Below are 19,266 nucleotides of genomic sequence, written 5' to 3'. Positions count from 1 at the left end.
CTGCGGGTGGTACGCCGTGGTGCGACGATGGCTGGTGTGGCTGAGACGCAGGATTTCTTGGGTCAGCTGTGCCATGAACGATGACCCTCGGTCTGTGATCAGGACTTCGGGGGCGCCATGCCGGAGGACGATGGACTCGATGAAAAACTTGGCGACTTCCACAGCAGTCCCTGAAGGGAGGGCTTTCGTTTCGGCGTACCGCGTGAGATAATCTGTGGCGACGATTATCCAGCGGTTTCCCGATGTTGACGGCGAAAAGGGGCCAAGTAGGTCCATTCCGATCTGCTGGAACGGTGCGGTCGGAGGAGCAATGGGCTGCAGGAGACCGGCCGGTTTCGTTGGCGGTTTCTTACGTCGCTGGCACTCGTGGCACGATCGGGTGTAGAGGTGGACGGCTTTGGGGAGCTTTGGCCAGTAATACTTTTCACGAATACGGGCCAGTGTTCGGCTGTAACCGAGGTGTCCCGACGTCGGGTCGTCGTGACATGCTTGAAAGATCTCCTCCCGAAGGTCGGTCGGGATTACCAGCAACCACGGTGTGCTGTTGTCGCCGAAGTTCTCTTTGTAGAGTACACCTTGTCGAATGGCGAAGGTCGGCAGTACTCGTGAGAAAACACGTGGCACGGTACCCCCACCCCCTTCCAGGTACTCGATTAATGCACGCAGCTCAGGATCGTCCCGTTGACGTCGTGCCATGTCGTCGGCGTTTACAGCTCCTAGGAAGCTCTCGTCGTCATTGTCGTCGCTGCAGCCGGAAGGGGTTTCGACGGGGGCTCTGGACAAGCAGTCGGCGTCGCTGTGCTTCCGGCCGGACTTGTAGACCACTGTCATGTTAAACTCTTGTAGTCGGAGGCTCCATCGAGCAAGACGTCCTGACGGGTCCTTCAGGTTAGCAAGCCAGCAGAGCGAATGGTGGTCCGTGACTACACGGAACGGGCTCCCGTACAAGTACGGGCGGAACTTCGTGATTGCCCAGACGACCGCAAGGCATTCTTTTTCAGTCGTGGAGTAATTTCGCTCCGCCTTGGACAATGTCCGACTTGCGTAGGCGATGACTCGCTCGGTGCCTTCTTGAACTTGAACCAGTACCGCGCCAAGTCCTGCGTTACTTGCGTCCGTGTGAATCTCGGTTTCCGCATCCTGGTCGAAATGTCCAAGAACAGGAGGCGTCTGCAGTCGTCGCTTCAGCTCGTCGAATGCCTGCTGCTGCTCCTCGGCCCATTCGAACTTCTCGGCGTCCTTCGTGAGGTTTGTGAGCGGTGCGGAAATCCTTGCGAAATCTCGAACGAAGCGCCGATAGTAGGCACATAGCCCAAGGAACCTTCGCACGGCCTTCTTGTCTCTTGGCACTGGAAATGCTGCGACCGCGCGAGTCTTCTCTGGGTCTGGGCGGACACCTTCGTTACTAACCACGTGGCCGAGGAACTTCAGTTCGTCATAAGCGAACCGACACTTTGACGGCTTCAGGGTGAGTCCGGCGGTCCGTATGGCTTGGAGAACTGCTCGGAGTCGTCGCAAGTGCTCGTCGAAGTCGCTGGAAAACACGACGACGTCGTCGAGGTAGACGAGACAGCTCTGCCACTTCAGCCCTGCCAGTACGGTGTCCATGACACGCTGGAAAGTTGCTGGTGCCGTGCATAGTCCGAAGGGCATCACCTTGAACTCGTACAGTCCATCCGGCGTGACGAAGGCTGTCTTCTCTCGGTCCCGTTCGTCGACCTCGATTTGCCAGTAGCCGCTCTTCAGGTCCATCGATGAAAAGTATCGAGAGTGGCGCAGCCGGTCTAGAGTGTCGTCGATGCGGGGCAGTGGGTAGACGTCTTTCTTCGTAACCGTGTTGAGCTGCCGGTAGTCCACGCAGAACCGAAGAGTTCCGTCCTTCTTCTTAACCAGCACGACTGGAGAGGCCCATGGACTGCTTGAAGGTTGGATTATGTCGTCATTCAGCATCTCTTGAACTTGCTGCTGGATCACCTCCCTTTCCTTAGCGGAGACTCTGTACGGTGATCGATGCACAGGGCGCGCGTCGTCCTCGGTAACGATGCGGTGCTTGGCAACCGCGGTCTGGCGCACCTTCGACGACGTCGCAAAGCAGTCGCGGTATTCGGCGAGGAGGTTAACCAGCTGACGTCGTTTAGGGTCCGGAAGCTTAGGGTCAATGTGGAGCTGCGCTGGCGACGTACTGTCTTGCTGGGACGGCGAGAATTTGTCAGTAATCGCGGTGATTTCGGCGGGGTTTCGGAGTTCCTCGACGTGGCCCACGGCTGCACCTTTCGTGAGGTGTTGCGTTTCGTTTCGGAAGTTCGTCACGAGGGCCACAGTCCGCCCATCCTGAAGTTCAGCTACTCCCCTTGCGACGCCTATGCCTCTTCCCAGGAGCAATTGGAGGTTTCCCTCGAGAAGAACTTCGCCATAGGAAGCTTCATCGATCCCGACAAGTACGAAAACACTCGACCGCGGTGGTAGGTTTACGTGGTTTGCGAGGACTCGGACTGTGGGTGACGTCGCTTGGGGTTCCTCCGATGGTGGAGCAGGTTTTCGTAGCGTCAGCCGGTTTGTTCCGAGGTCGATGACGGCGCCATACTCGCAGAGAAAGTCCATTCCGAGGATAACGTCCCTCGAACAGTCTTGCAGAATGACGAACCTGACAGGGCACGTTTCACCGTGAATCTCGACGCGAGCAGTGCATCTCCCGACTGGTGTGATGAGATGTCCTCCGGCGGTTCGTATTTGGGGTCCTTCCCACGGCGTCATGACTTTTCGAAGGCGGCGGGAGAGCCTCCCACTCAAGACTGAGTAGTCTGCTCCGGTGTCCACGAGTGCCGATGCGTCGTGGCCGTCAATGACGACGTTTAGGTTGTTGGACACCGTTGCAGGGGCGTCGTAGCGATGCGTGGCGTCGGGGGAGTGGGAGCGCTCCGTCGTTCTTGGAGGCTCTTTACGTCGGTCGTCTTCGGCAACTCCACCTCCAGGGGTTGCCGCGCCTAGTTTCCCCGGCGAGGAGCGAGGGGTGACAGGCTTTCACGTCGGGGTCGGTGCATCGGCGAAGCTGGACGTCGCGGCGATGGCGACCGGAACTCTCGGCGGGACGCAGGCTCGGGGGACTGGGGTCGTCGCAGGTACTCGTCGATCTCCCGAGGGCGTTCACCATACCGGGGGCGCGGGTCGTTTGGGTGGAACCCGCGCAGCCCGAGTCGTCGGTATGGGCATCGGCGGTACACATGGTCGGGTTCCCCGCAGTGGTAGCAGAGCGGGCGTCGGTCGGCCGTTCGCCACACGTCGGTCTTCCTCGACGAGGGTTGCTCCGGGCGGACGTCCTGGACTTGCCCTTCCTGGCGTCGAGGATACTGTGGCATCGGAGGGTCTCGTCGGGGTGGCGCCGTGGCCTGGCGGTTAGCTTGCGGCGGTCGTCGGGCCATGGCGGCGTAGCTCAAAGTCGGCTCCTCTGGCGTCGACATGTTGATCGGAACCTCAGGTTGGAAGGCCCGATGAACTTCATCTCGCACGACCTCGGCGAGCGACAGGGAGGACGGGCGATCCATAGCGGGGAGCATCTTGCGGATTTCTTCCCGGACGACTTCACGGATGATGTCACGGATGCCTGGGAGGTCGGTACCAAGGTTGTATCCGGATGTCGCCAGAGTAGTCACGCCAGGGTGTCGCTCGTAGTGCCTGGCGCGTGCTAGTAGGGCACGTTCCATACTCGTCGCCTCCGTGACGAACCCGTCCACAGTTGTCGGGGGATTGCGAATGAGACCTCCGAATATCTCGCTTTTCACACCCCTCATCAGGTGTCGCAGCTTCTTCTCCTCTGTAGCCTGAGGATCGGCGCGGGCGCTCAGGCGAAGAACATCCTCGACGAAGCCGGTGACGCTCTCGTTGGGGCCCTGGGTTCTGGTTCGCAGTAGGTCCTCGGCTCTCTCTCGGCGGTGGTGGTTGCTGAACGTAGCCTTGAGATCGGTCTTGAACATGTCCCACGACGTCAAAGAGGACTCATGATTCTCGTACCAGTGCTTGGCGGTACCCTCAAGCGAAAAATAGACGTTGTTCAGGCGCTGCTCGTCGGTCCAGCAATTGTGGCGGGCAACGCGTTCATACTGGTCAATCCAGTCTTCGACGTCTTCGTATTGCTCGCCGTGGAATGGAGCAGCCGTCCGCGGTACGACGGGCAGGTAAACGACGGCTGGAGCGGCCGGGGTCTCCGACTGGTTGGCCATCGTCGTCCTCCTTGTTTGCCTGGTCCTGGGTGGCAAGGGTCCTAACTCCGGGGGTAGGCCAAGGTTCCGGCGACTTAATCGGATCTCGGTCTGGTCCTCGTTGGGTTCTTGGGGGCTTGTGTTCGGACTTGCACTCCGAGAACTCGGAGGGGAGCGCTGCACGGGCATGCGGTTACCCAGCACCTCCACCAAAAATGTCACGGGTGGTGACCAATAAACAAGAAATGAACAGGAAGAAATAAACGTTTAATGTGGCGAACTTGTGCCAAAAATAAAAGGGTACAAAAGAAAGATAACAACAGAGCGTCGCGGGCGTCGAAGGCGGCGAAGGAGCACGATCAAACGCTGAGGCGAGACTGACTCGACAATGTAGCGAGCGGCGTCTTATCTAGAGTGAGTCACTATCTCGAAGATTCGGCGGAGAAGGTTCGAGCGTAGCGCGCTCGGGGCGAGAATGAACACACACTTTCTAGAACAACATAAGCAGGGATAAACGACAGAAGTTATGTACGGAGCAAGAATAAACAAGAAAGTTCTAGAAGTCCGTGACCCTGCGCGCGGCAATATATCCAAGTGCGGTTGCAGGTACAGGACCTGTTTCCACTCAAGGTTGGTCCTTGCCGCCTAAGAAGGTGAAAGAGAAAGGAAAAGAGTGTAGAATAAAATAGAAATATGTTGAAGGAAAAGTGAAAGAAAGAAGAAGAGATTAGAAGAAGCGATTGACTTAATCATCCTGGTCGGGCCTAGCCAGGAAACCCGTCTATGAGAAGCGGCGTCATTACGAACCCCGAGCTATAGCGGATCCGCACACCCAGCCTGGCTGAGCGTGACTTAACCCGTGCCCGGTGATCCCCAAAGGGTCGAAAGGTACCCCGAGCTCAGCCAGCAAGATCCCCTTTTTTACCGGACACGGTAAGTCACGCTTAGCCAGGCGTGGGTGGGCGAAACCACCTAGGCTCGGGGTTTGTAGTGACGCCACTCACCAAGCACCTACTAAAGCAGGTGCCCCCTACGTGCGGGTATAGTGGACCACGTGGCTGGGGTCCGCGGTGACGCTAGTCCCCAAGCACCTCCTTTCACATGTGCCCCCTGCGGGTACATGGGCTTACCGAAAGTATACAATTGTTTGCAGATCAATGAAGGTCTTGAGTAAGTCCATTAAAATTGGGCAGTTAAAGTGCACAATATAGAAAAAAAAACATCCTGTGTACATTTTCATATAAAATACTGTCAGAAAGGCACTCCAGTTAGATAGTCAGCTTGATTCATCTACAGGCACCGAAATTCAGAACAGACACGACATCCTGACGAGCGTGTTTTGAGTTCACTCTCAAATACAATACTCTGCGTAAAAAAATCCACCCACGTAAAATGGCCCTCTGAACACAAACCAGTGTCTGCTCTGTTTCGTGGGCGCGGGTAGGGGGCTGCGGATTCGAAGGACTCCGTTTCTTTAGAAACATTCACACATGTCGTAGTTCAAGAACGTCAGAACAAGCATATTCACGAAGCTCCAAGAACAGCATCGATGCAAATAGTGCTGTAACAATCAGAAATGTTGTTTAATGCGTGGCCCTTTTTTTACAAGAGCTTGAGTTTAAGGTTATTATATCCACAGATTTGTAGTTGGGGTTAGGATTTCGGACACTGGTCTATATAGGCTGAGTAGTAAGTTAGTACTATAGTTTAGCAAGCATAAATTACTCACTCAGGCTTGAAATTACAATCCTCAGTGATTTGGTATAATAGTAAGCCGATCTGTTATGATGAATATATACAACGTTCAACAAATATTCCGAATGTTAGCAATAAGTGCCGTTTCGGGCACTTATTGCTCCAAGTTGAGCATGCCCAGGCTTTGCTCCCTTGAAGCTCACATCTATACCAACCTTGCCCCCTACACTTGAGGTAGGACCCAGGGGGATTGCATGGGCAGCTCAATTTGCGCATGCTCCCGTGGAGCCCACTTTTGATATATCTCTGCCCTCCATCCCCCCCCCCCCCTTTTTCATAGCCGAAGGGGAACCCACAGGTGCACTGCATTGGCAGCCTAGATTGGGCATGCCCAAGCGGTGCCCCCCTGAAGCCCGCCTCTCAACTAAATCTGCCCCTGCATTTCCGATGCGGGACCCATGGGGGTGTTGAAAATAGATCAAACTAATAGAACTGCCGAAGTGGCAAACCGTCAAATGGACCACTGAGTGCCGAGGAAACCACTGTGGCCGAACTATACTGGATCAACAACGTTCAGAACAGTACTTACTCAGACGAGATAAAATGTCTCTCGAAGAAAGAAAATGTTCACAAACAATCGTCTCTAGCAGAGATGAGTCCATTTTTGGATAAAGACAATATCATCCGGGTTGGAGGCCGGCTTCAGATGCTGCCAGCATCGGACAATGTGAAACACCCAATCATATTGCCGAGTGAGCACTACTTCACAACCCTGGTCGTACAGAACGCCCACTGCAAGGTACTTCACGGAGGAGCACGAGACACGTTGGCGCAACTCCGAGAACGATTTTGGATTATAGGAGGGAGAAGATTGGTGAAGAAAGTGACCTTCAGCTGCTGTTTATGCAAGAGGTTCCGCCTCACGGCTGACACTGCCCGAACGGCTCCACTTCCCCTTGACCGACTGAAGCAAGGCGCGCCCTTTGATGTTGTAGGCGTAGATTTTGCAGGTCCTTTGTATGTCAAGGCAGCAAGCGGCAGTGTGAACTCTTACGTTGCACTTTTCACTTGTGCAGTGTCTCGCGCCGTTCATCTCGAACTTGTTTCTGCAATGTCTACAGAAGCTTTTCTAATGGCCTTTCGACGTTTCACGGCACGGAGAGGGTCGCCAACAACGACCTATTCTAAACAACGCGTATAGGTCCTTTGATGCCTTCTTGAATGTTGGTGCGTTGTCAGAATAGATCGTTGTTGGCAACCCTATCCGTGCCGTGAAACGTCGAAAGGCCATTAGAAAAGCTTCTGTAGACATTGCAGAAACAAGTTCGAGATGAACGGCCCGAGACACTGTACAAGTGAAAAGTTCAACGTAGGACTTCACATTGCCGTTTGCTGCCTTGACATACAAAGGACCTGCAAAATCTACGCCTACAACATCAAAGGGCGCGCCTTGCTTCAGTCGGTCAAGGGGAAGTGGAGCCGTTGGGGCAGTGTCAGCCGTGAGGCGGAACCTCTTGCATAAACAGCAGCTGAAGATCACTTTCTTCACCTATCTTCTCCCTCCTATAATCCAAAATCGTTCTCGGAGTTGCGCCAACGTGTCTCGTGCTCCTCCGTGAAGTACCTTGCAGTGGGCGTTCTGTACGACCAGGGTTGTGAAGTAGTGCTCACTCGGCAATATGATTGGGTATTTCACATTGTCCGATGCTGGCAGCATCTGAAGCCAGCCTCCAACCCGGATGATATTGTCTTTATCCAAAAATGGACTCATCTCTGCTAGAGACGATTGTTTGTGAACATTTTCTTTCTTCGAGAGACATTCTATCTCGTCTGAGTAAGTACTGTTCTGAACGTTGTTGATCCAGTATAGTTCGGCCACAGTGGTTTCCTCGGCACTCAGTGGTCCATTTGACGGTTTGCCATTTCGGCAGTTCCTCAGAAATTGAAGGCACCACGCCGTCACTCTTAAAGCCCGATGGAGGTCGCTGTACTTTGTCAGATCCAACATCGGTTCAGGTGGTGTTGTTTGCAATATCACATGAACTGCTTTTCTCTCTTCTTTCAACAAGTCAGTCTCTGCTTCGTTACTCGACCTCAAATCAAGCCACTTATTTTCGTTTTCAGTCAACCACTTTGGTCCTGACCACCATACATCACTCGACACCAGTCGAGAACCTGTGATGCCACGGGTAAGCAAATCCGCTGGATTGTCACTTCCCGGACAGTACCTCCAATGAGAAGGATCGGTGTCCCTTTGTATTTCTGCAACTGGGTTGGACACGAAAGTCTTCCACTTGCTGGGGTCGCTCTTGATCCATGCAAGTGTGATGAGAGAATCCGTCCACAACGTATAGTCATACGGAATGCATGGGATGGTCTTCTCAAGATATTTGTGGAGTCTCGATGCGATGACGGCTCCCATAAGTTCCAGGCGAGGAAGAGTTTGTTTCTTGATTGGAGCAACCCGTGCTTTTGCCAATAAAAGTGTAGGTTGTTCAGGTGGCGAGGACTTCGTTGTTACGTACACTGTAGCTCCATAGGCAGTTAGGCTTGCGTCGCAGAAAATATGAATCTCGGTGTCCTTGCCCTGTCCTGCTTGGAATACGAATCTGGGGATGACGAGTGCATCCATCTTTGGCAGGTCACCACAGCATTCGTGCCATTCGTTGTTCAGATCCTCGGGTAGAGCACTGTCCCAAGTGATTCCTCTCGCCCATAGTTTCTGAAACAGTGTCTTCACACGGATTGTGAAGAGCGACAAGACTCCCAGGGGATCGAAAATCCTAGACGCTGCCTGTAGAACAAATCGCTTAGTGCCAACATGCAGCTCTAGGAATTTTCGTAAAATTGGCAACGCAAACTTCAAGACATCCTTCTCTGGATCCCAGACAATTCCCGGAACCTTCATTGTGCTTTGTTCAAGGATAGGCGTAGTGTTTTCTGGATTTGCCTCTTCTTGAAGTAGCACATCTCTCAGCGCTTGTGAATTCGTCGTCCACTTTCGGAGAGTCATTCCTGCGTTCTGCATAATAGATTTGGCGTCATGGTACAACCTGATGGCTTCCTCCTGGGTAGCTGTGCCAGTAACCAAGTCGTCCACGTAGAAGGGGTTACGAAGTACGTCAGCCACTTCCTCCTTTTCAGTCGGCAGATTTTTCAGGTGTTGGAGGATCGTAGCCGTCGGAAGAAATGGACTACAGGTTGCACCAAAAGGAACCCTCTTCATCCTCCATATCTGTACCTCTTCATCTTTAAAGGTCGAAGATGGTAGATCTTGAAACCAGAGAAAATGGAATGCATCTCTGTCCTTTTCTGCTACAGATATTGGCAGAAATGCCTTCTGAATGTCGGAGGTTATGGCGAAGCGGCTCACCCAAAATCGCAGCAATATTCCAAGAAGGTCTTGATACAGGTTGTCTCCTTTCTCTAAACATTCGTTTAGAGACTTGCACCCAGCTGCTTGCGAGGATGCATCGAAACAACTCGAAGTCGTGTCGTCAGCGCATCTTCTCGGATGACTTCGCGATGTGGCATGTAAAATAGTCTGCCTTCTTCACCAGTTGTCTCGTTCGGTACTACTTCAGCGTGACCCGCTATCAGATACTCTCTGATTGCTTCGTCGTAATGAAGTATTAGAGAGTCATTTCTGTAGAGTCGACCTACTAGTTTCCTAAGTCTCGTTATCGCTACTTGCTTGTTGTCCTTAAGGACACCTATATTGTCCTTCCACGGTAGTGCCACTTCGAACTGTGTGTCAGACCGGCGAATGTTCTGCTCGAAATGGCGCATCTCTTGGCTTTTTTCGGACCTCTGGTCTTGTGAATCTGTGACTCCCAGGCTTTCTAACTCCCAGAGTGATCGGAGAGCGCCTTCGACCTGTTCTGTACCGGTGATCTGCAGGACACAGACGACCAAGTTCGAGTGGGTTTTTTGTGACTTCAGGATGGATGTCCGTCCTTGAAAGGTCCAACCAAGCTTGGTGTTTAATGCAACAAGGGTGCTGCAGGTCTTACTCCGAGTGACTTCACCAGTCATAAAGCCCCACATTTGGTCAGAGCCAATCAAAATACTGATGCCTGGTTGTGCGGCAACCGCTGGAAACATGAGGCGATCGGCAATAAACCTTCCATTTTTCTCCATGTCAGCTACGAAGACTGAATCCGTCGTTAAGGTAGCTATGTCTTGACATATCACTGGGATTTCGATCGCTTCGATCTTGCATCCGTCCATGTTGAATTGGCTTCTAAGTTCAAGCTCCACTACATGACGCTTCTTGCACTGTTGAGTTGAAGCACAAGCAAACGTGTTGAGCGCCATCTTGGTGTAGCCAACGCACTTAAGCTGAAGGTGTCTTGACAGATCCTCGGTGACAAACGTCTGTTGGCTGCCTCCGTCGATAACACCTCTAACATACCTACATGAGGTACCGCTGACAGCCCATGCCCGGAAGGTTTGCAGAAGTACCGCTCCGGACTCTCTGAATTCTCGGCGAATTGATGTAGTACAAACCGTCATGCTGTTTTGTGTTTTCCGATTTACCTTCTTTAGCTTTGATCCGCGTCGGGTCACACATGGATTTAGCGTGTCTTCCACCGCATGTGGCACAGCTGATCTTTCGTCTGCAGTCTCTTGCTCGATAGCCACTGAGAGTGCATCTGAAGCATCTCATCTCTTTTGTCAAACGCTGTTTCTTCTAATCCAGGGGAAGAGAGGAAGAACAGTCTGCAGAACTATGGCTTGTTCCGTTGCAGAAACAGCATCTCGTTTTATGTGGTGAGGGTCTGTTGTAGAGCACCGATGAGGTCGGTCTAGACGATTCACGTCGAGCTATGTTGTCCTCATATCTTGTGGTCTTTGTGTTCTTCGTTTCTGTGATCTTAAACTCGCTTTTCTCCCGACTTTCGACTTTGATAGCTAGAAAATCAAGTAGTCGATCCAGTTTTGAGCGGTCAGGCTGGCTGCTTGGGCCAGGCATGGCAGTTGCCGCAGACAAATGAGCGGTTCTGTGGTAGTTCACGACGATGTCACGTGGAAGAGCTCGCATCAAAATATCGCAGAGCATCGACGAAAAACTTGACTTATTCACACCCAATGTCTGGAGGCCTCGTATATTGATTTGCACCTGGTCGAACATCGTTCGTAGACCTGAGGTATCGTTGGCTGACTTGACAGGTGAAATCAGCCTCAGACTGGAGAAATATTCCTGCTCCAATCGTTTCTTGTCTCCAAAACGGCGATTGCGGATCTCAATTGCATCCGCGTAGCAAGTCTCTGTCCTTGGTAATCCAGCCACAGCTGCTTCCGCTTCTCCGCCCAAGTACATTCGAAGGTAGCCGAACTTTTCGCTGGTGGACAGACTGGCGTTCTTGTGAATTGTTTCATCGAACTGTTCCCAGAACGCTGACCACTTTGATATTTCACCCTTGAATGGCGTAATGGTGAGCTTCGGTAACCTAGTTCCAGCTTGTCTGCTGCCTTGGGTGTCGTTCGGGTGACGACTAGGTTCCCTAGAGGCCCCTCGAGACGACGATATCTGATCTAGGAGATCTTTTCTGCATTGGAGGGCACTGATGGTGGCAGTCGCTTCATCTTCGTATTGGACGACTGCCTGAAATTCGGTTTCGAACGAACCATCTGGTACGTGTCCCTCAAACTCTTCGTTCAACCTCCTGAGCTCATCGTTATTGCCGCGCAATCTTTCGGCCACGGTGGTAATCTGGCTAATCGTTGAATCTTGATTTTGTAAGAGAGCACTTGCCTCGTTGATGAGTCTTGTGTTTTGCGCGCGTCGGGTCGTTCTTTTAGTCTTCAGCCTTTCCATGGGGATCCACTGCGCTGATGAGTCTTCTCGTGTGATGTCCCGGACCTTGACTCCCGGGTTTCGGCACCAAAAATTGTTGATATGAAGACCCAGGAACAGCGGCAGCTTCACAAAACTGAAGAGCTCTAATTCCGACGTGCGTTCGATGCGAAAAAAAGAAATGGTAATAAAAAAAAGTGAACGAGCTCCGCGCTCGCCGTCCACGAGCGCAGGCCCCGATCTCGTGTGCAGGCTTGCCATTGTGCTGCTCAACACTGCTTCGCTGGTACTCGACCAGTTTTGTGAAGCTGCCGCTGTTCCTGGGAGCGATGCAAGAAGAAGATTTTACGTCTCATCTTGCCAAGAACCGAGTAACATGGAAGTTCATTGTTCCCAGTGCCCCATGGTGGGGAGGCTGGTGGGAGAGACTCGTGCGAACGGTAGAGACCACCCTACGGAAAGTGCTAGGGAGGGCATGCCTAACCTCTGAAGAATTATCCACTGTTTTGACCGAGGTTGAAGGAATAGTCAACTCCCGACCTCTAACAATGGACAGCACAGACGCCACGGAGCCCAGGCCGATAACCCCAGGAGATATATTGCTTGGGAAAAGATTGGCGTGCTTGCCCGACCCAACAACAGAGACGGAGCACCAGTCCAAAAGAACAGACCTATACTCAAGAGGATCAAGTACCGACGGTGCTTAACGGACAACTTTTGGAAACGCTGGCAGCACGAATACTTGTTGCAGCTTCGATCGGCGCACCATATGCAAGCAGCTTCTGCGTCAACCCTAAGTGTCGACGACGTTGTTCTCGTGCACGATAGTAATGCACCGAGAAAATTGTGGCAAATGGGAAGGGTGCTGAAGACCCACAGAGGAAGAGACGGTAATATACGGTCCTGGCAGGTAAAACTGCAAAATGGATCGATTACCGACCGACCAGTTCAACGCGTTTATCCCCTGGAGGTCAGCGCGTGACTCATTTCGCGGTCGGGATTGTGTTGAAAATAGATCAAACTGGTCGAGTACCAGCGAAGCAGTGTTGAGCAGCACAATGGCAAGCCTGCACACGAGATCGGGGCCTGCGCTCGTGGACGGCGAGCGCGGAGTTCGTTCACTTTTTTTTTATTACCATTTCTTCTTTTTTTTGCATCGAACGCAAGTCGGAATTAAAGCTCTTCAGTTTTGTGAAGCTGCCGCTGTTCCTGGGTCTTCATATCAACAGGGGTATTTTATTGGCAGCCCAAGTTGGGTATGTCCATGCTGTGCCTTTAGAAGCCTACGTTTCTGCTAACTCTGCCTGGGGATAACCAAGGTGGGACCCACGGTGTTATTGCACGGGCGGTTTAAGTTGGGCATATGCCCACGCCTTGCCACAGTGGCGCCCGCATCATTGCTAGCTTGGCGCCTGAAGAGCCGTGGTGGGACCCACGGGGTTTTACTTAGGCCGTTCAAAAAGGGCATGCTACACCTTGCCCCCGTAGAGCCCGCACCATTGCTAGCGTGGGCTATGCACCGTCCACGTGCGACCCACGGGGTTTTTACACTGGTAGTCCAAGTCGGATATGCCAAAGCTTTGCGACTATGGAGCCCTCCCCCCCCCCTCCCCATTACTAACATGGCTCGCGCAGAGCATAGGTGGGACACACGGGGCTTTTAGTTACGCAGCTAAAGTCGATGATACCCACATGCTTTGCCAACGTGGAGCCCGCACCATCCCTAATATGGTCCACGCACAGCCTAGGTGGGGCCCACGGCGGTTTTACATGGGCAGCCCAAGTCGGACACGCCAGGGCTTTGCCGCCTTGGAGCCCACACCGTCGCTAATTTGGCTGCCGCAGTGCCGAGGTCGGACTCAAAGGGATTTTACATGCTAGCCTAACTCGGGAACGCCCAAGCTTAGCAGCCATGAGCACACATCATTGCATCATGACCACGTTTAGCTGAGTTGTGTCCCACGGGGTTTTTATATGGACACTCTAATTTCGGCAGGCCCACGCCTCGCCGCCGTGAAGCACACTGCATTGCTAACTTGCTAACAAGGGCCACTTTTCCGCGGCGGGCGCCGCGGAAAAGTGGCCCTTGACGGGCCCATATTTCTCGCGTGGTTTTCGGAAGCTTCATATGGCCTCTAAAAGTAACTTATTCATCATTGTTCGAAGTATAACAAAAAACTAAGATGAATAAGTAACTTTTAGAGCCCAAAGGAAACTCCTGAAAAAGCGCAAGCAGACCTGATAGACCTGTGCGCCGGTCAGACGACGGCGGCGGCGCCCCGAAGCAGACGAACTTGTGCGGCGGCGGCGACGGCGGAGTGGAGAAACGCGTTGAAGCTACGTTCGCACAACGCTACGCGTGCGGCGGCGACGCAGCGCGGCGGCGCGCGGGCCTACCACGTGACCAGCGGCGGCTCCCGCGAGCGCCAACTACAAATTCGTAAACTTCTTAGTGAGCGCGTTGGTAATGATGTAGGTTTAGAAAGAGTTATATACGTAAAAACAGGGGACGGGACAAGACATCTTTCAACTTCCAACAAACAAATGAATTTATTGCCGAGGCTTCGCCTTCGGAGCTCCACTATAGGAGAGGGAAAGTTAAAAGGAGGGGGAAGGGGAAGGAGGGCGGAGGGGGGGGGGGCAAGACAAGGACCCGGGAGAAAAACTGGGGGAAGTAAAGCGCAGAGACAGCGGAAAGGAGAGGAAGGAAGGAAGCATCCCGATTTCCCTCTCAGGAGCAAGGGGCGCTCGCCCGGCCCGCCAAGGCCGTCAACTCCGGTCTCAGGAATGTCACCTCTCTCTCGGACAGCGACAACGAGGCCGAGGAAATGTTCTTCGGCGCCTCTTAGTCTTTTATGGCGAACGCCTCCACGATCTCGCGCCCGTAGCGGTTCTTGTTGGCCCCCAGAACACGCGCGGACGGGAACTCGGGGGCACATGGAGCGCAAGCCTTGAGGTGATGGACCATGGGGTGTTGGGAGTCTTCGTCGTTTTTTTCGATTTCTCTCTCATGTTCGCGCAGGCGGTCGTTGAGGCAGCGGCCCGTCTGTCCGTTGTACTCTCCCTTACAGAAATGTCATATCTGGACTTATATTAAAAAATACAGATATGGATATATAAGGAATTGGGCAGATATGGCCAGATATGCACAATCAGGCCATATCTGGATGGATATAGCCATATCTGCCCAATTCCTTATATACCCATATCTGCCCAATTCCTTATATATCCATATCTGCCCAATTCCTTATATACCATATATAGACTGCTTTATATGATCCGGTGTTTGGGTCTGGTAGATAGGGTACCCACCCATATAAAGCAATTTTCATGTGATGCTCCTTCTGGCATCATATGAAAATTATTGCCATGGGACAGTTACCATACTTTCCAGGTCCAGACATGGGATCATATAACGCATTTCTATGAGTATCCACAAAATATACATCGTACTGCTATCCCACACTGCCCCAAACGTGTGTTCACGTAGATATATCTACAAAATAGTCCACTGACCAATCTTTATTGGCCTGGTTCGGAATTTGTCATTCAACAAATATGTATGCTACAAAAATAGAACGCAGGCGATCGCTAGTTAGAAAACATTGTAACATATCATTCGACGTCGGAAAGTCACAGCCCTTTGGCGGGATTGGTTGTCGAGAGAGCAGACCGAGAGTATGGTTTGCAAAAGAAGTTTTATACAAGAAAGCGTGAAAACTCCAAACAAGCACTTCCCTGTTCAAGAAAAAAATTATAAGGAACAAAACTGTAATATCACACAGACAACCATTAAAATAAACTAAAAATGTATCAGCACACAGACACCTATTAAAATAAAACAAATGGAAGGCAACAATGAAGCTGTAAACTATACGGAAGTTCCAAAGTCGTTGATTCTTACTCACAGAGTCACACTCCTGATTCAACTCTCCGGTTGAGCACAGCAGTTTTGACAAGGGCTTGCTTGCTAGCCTCGTCGTTGAAGTCCTTCCTTGCACCGTGTGATGTTCAAAGCCCCCAGTCGCTCCTCGCTGGCCTTGTTTTTCCGTTTGGTCGTCAAATATTCCCGTGTGATTAACACATCACACACGCACACAGACACCGTTGTTCGCCGCGGAAGCTATACAAGATGAAAAGGTCGTCACTGCTCCTTGAACACGACGAGGTCACCACTGCTTCCCGGACTAGGAAATGACGAGGGCATCATATGTTGAACTAAAATCTCATAAAAATAAAAAATAAAATAATGAACACTTAAGAAACAAAAACAAAAGGACTAAATCATGAAAAAAAATTGAAATAATGAACACAGAAGTAAAAAGAATAAAAACACGAAGGACTTACACAGACAGCTACATTTGTTCAGTTAACAACGACGTTTAATTCTGAGAAAAAATATTCTTGCTCCACTAAAGATCACCATTATGGTGTGTAAACTAGGCCACCTTGAGCAAAGCAGGAATATTTGTGATCATAATCAAATGTCATTGCGAACTCAGAAAGTGTGGCTGCCTGCGTAAGTCCTTCGTATTACTATTCTTCTGAATTCCGTGTTCATTATTGTGGCTGTTTGGGACCAGGCGGAACTTCGTGGTGCTTTTTCCATTCTGACCTTACTTCCGACAGCTTCGTACCCATAGAAAAACCCACTAGCTTCTCTACATAATCCCACTCCTTCTGAAAAAAAAAATTGTGTGTATGTTTATACAGTCGGAAGTTAGCTTGCCTCAGTGTGCGTCTGCTGTCTCAGCTGTAGAGTAATTTAGCCTGCGCGGTACAACTGCTAGCCTGGGGTCTTTAACGCGCACCACGCAGTAGTGATACACAACCGCACGCCGGTACGATGTTCATCCAGATCGAAACGGGCAGGGGCGGGGATCCACTCCTTCTCCTTGCTTCCCTTGAGGCACTGACAAATAAAATTTAAAGGTTGGGTCAATTATGTTAACGCAATATACTTCAAAGACGTAGCATGAGTGCTGGCAAGATATTTGCTGCCTTCAATGTAGATAAGCTTGTAAATTTACATGCTAAATAACAAGTAACTTAAAAGCTGAAATATATTTCGATGCAACTACAAAAAAAGAAGACTAGCTCTGCAAATATCTATCTAGTATCTAGTAATAAATACTATCTAGTACACCATAATTGAGTAGAATCGGATTACAGCGTCCCCCTTATAAAGACTGGAGCAAAACAAGTATAGACTCTGCCGTGCCACTACAACAGAAATATTGGTATTGTGATCTCGTGGAGATCAGAGTTCGGAAAAAAAGTGTTTCTGGCGGTGTGAAATTCGTTACACGTGCGTTGGATCATACGAAACACGTGTACAGCAAATGATCTTTAGAGCTCGACATTTCGCGAGGAATAAATGCCAGCGTCAAAAATTATTTCGCAGGCACAAAGTTTTGCGATCGGAAGTGGTATGCTCTGCATTAATCACCATGGGGTAAATTCATCGCAGCACCAATTTTTGGCAATTTTTTTTCTGGGTACGAACTGCGAAAATGAAGGCGTCTGCAGACAACTGGGGGGGCGAAAGCTACGAACTTGCTCGATCAATTAATCGCTGTTTTTGTCGGGTCCAGCTCTCAGCACGCAAGTACTGAGAGTGGCGTCGGCAATGGAGGGGCACCGCGCTCTTCCAAACATTGTTGCTTACCAGTAAACAATACGGCGGAGGGAGGAAATCAACCTCCACCCTCCTCTTCCGCCTTTGGCGCCCCCCCCCCCCCCCCACCCCACACCTTTCAATCCGTCTCCCAAAGAGTTCCGCCGCAACTGATCGACCTTAAGCGAGTAGACGGCCTCTGCATCGGGGAAAAAAGAAAAACAGCCTCGCATAACACCATTCGCGCACAATTAGTAATACTGGTAAAAGCAAGCGATCTGCAGACAATAACAAGCCTTTTGAACGCAGGAAATAATCTAGCCAAAAACGAACAAAACACGAACTTACTTCGATCCCGTTCCATGATCTTAGCTGTTGAGCAGATTTGACATAGTTACACGTCCCACAGTCGCTTCCGTCTTTGTCGGACACGTTTGAAACTAAGGCAAACTCCACGCATCACCACTGATCGGGTAATTGGACCGTTAGCCAGCCGTCAACACAGGCATTCAAACCATGGAGAATAGAAGGGTAGGAGAGGGCATAACGTCAGCCGCGTAGCCTCCACAAGCCTGCTCCCTTGACGCCTCGCCTCTTTCGCATTTTCCTCTTTACTCTCACCACATCACGTGACTGTAGCTAGCCTTCGTCTAGCTATGGTGTACTAAGATACACCACAGCCTAGCCTTCGATCTGATAAAACCTACCGGACGGATCCCGCGCAAGCCTGCAAGGAGTCCTCCTACAATCAACCATCCATCTCACACGTGACATGTCACGCGCACCAATCGCCAGACAGATCTGCGGTCACGCTGGGCACAAAATCGTTTAAACTTTTTATGACTAGGCTTCACCAATTTTGCAACGTGCCCCCTCCTAGTACTTCTAACCTCCTTGATTCAAACGCACACGGCCGTCAAAACGTGCGAAACATAGGCCGTTGCTTCGATAAGATTGTATTCGTATCTTCAATACGTTTGAAATAAAACGATCAGCAAACCGCATTATAAAACTCATTAAATACACACCAATAATAAATTATTGCGCACATCAATTTCGCTACAATATTATGAATAAGTCCTGAACATGTTGCAAAATAATAAATACGAAACTAAGCCTGCAGTAGTGAAAATCGTAAAACAACAATTTAGCCGACATTTAACCTTCTAAAAAGAGAGCGAAGGACATCCGGGCGTCGGTAGCGTAGTGAGTTAAGCCACTGGTGTGCTGAGCTTGTGGTCGTTGGTTCAAATCGCGGTAAGCGGTAATTGTTTTCTTTCACTTTTTTTTTTTTATTTTGAATGTTTTTTTTTCACCTTTTTGTATCCGTTTTTATTCCATGAAATATTTTTTCTCTCTTTTTGTATTCGTTTTTATTATTTTTTTTATCACCTTTTTGTTTTATTTTGTTTTATTTTGTTTTATTTTATTTTATTTTATTTTGTTTTATTTTGTTTTATTTTGTTTTTTTATTTTGTTTTGTTTTATTTTGTATTATTTTGTATTATTTTGAATTAATTTTGTTTTATTTTGTTTTATTTTGTATCTTTTGTATTATTTCGTATTATTTCGTATTATTTTAAATATTTTTTCTCACCTCTTTGTATTAGTTTTTATTTTAAATATTTTTCTCATCTTTTTATATTACTTTTTATTATTTTAAATATTTTTCTCTCACCTTTTTGAATTCGTTTTTATTATTTTAAATGTTTTCTCACTTCGTGTATTAGCTTATATTATTTTAAATATTTTCTATTTTTATGCTGTCGTCGGCACCGTTCTTCAGGGTAACAATCACGCGGAAGATGAAAATAAAAAGTGCGAGCCCACATTTGAATTGATGCAATTCAGAAACCTTGGCCCTCTCTTTTGCAGGGATGATTCGCTCCCTCCGTGCTAATAGGTGGGTCAGTGTAGTAGGCAAACAGCGCAAGTCCTTTCAACGAAGAAATAAAATT

At 50.1% G+C, this 19,266-nt stretch overlaps 1 protein-coding gene across 1 annotated transcript; it reads right to left on the bottom strand.

Moving 5' to 3' along the window:
* Window positions 1–10,584: 10,584 nt before the first annotated feature.
* On the bottom strand, window positions 10,585–11,712 carry LOC120842911. The gene has a single exon (XM_040214122.1). It carries the CDS (start codon window positions 11,710–11,712, stop codon window positions 10,585–10,587), a length of 1,128 nt encoding a protein of 375 aa, XP_040070056.1.
* Between the last annotated feature and the right edge of the window lie 7,554 nt (window positions 11,713–19,266).

This window comes from Ixodes scapularis, unplaced genomic scaffold (genome assembly GCF_016920785.2).
Source record: "Ixodes scapularis isolate PalLabHiFi unplaced genomic scaffold, ASM1692078v2 PGA_scaffold1__304_contigs__length_218370807, whole genome shotgun sequence".
NCBI lineage: Eukaryota > Metazoa > Arthropoda > Arachnida > Ixodida > Ixodidae > Ixodes > Ixodes scapularis.
This window is presented reverse-complemented; position numbering and strand designations above follow the sequence as displayed.

Bases quoted from the DNA above. Each gene is read 5' to 3' on its own strand.
- LOC120842911 (XM_040214122.1), bottom strand. From the start codon at position 11,712: ATGGAAAGGCTGAAGACTAAAAGAACGACCCGACGCGCGCAAAACACA.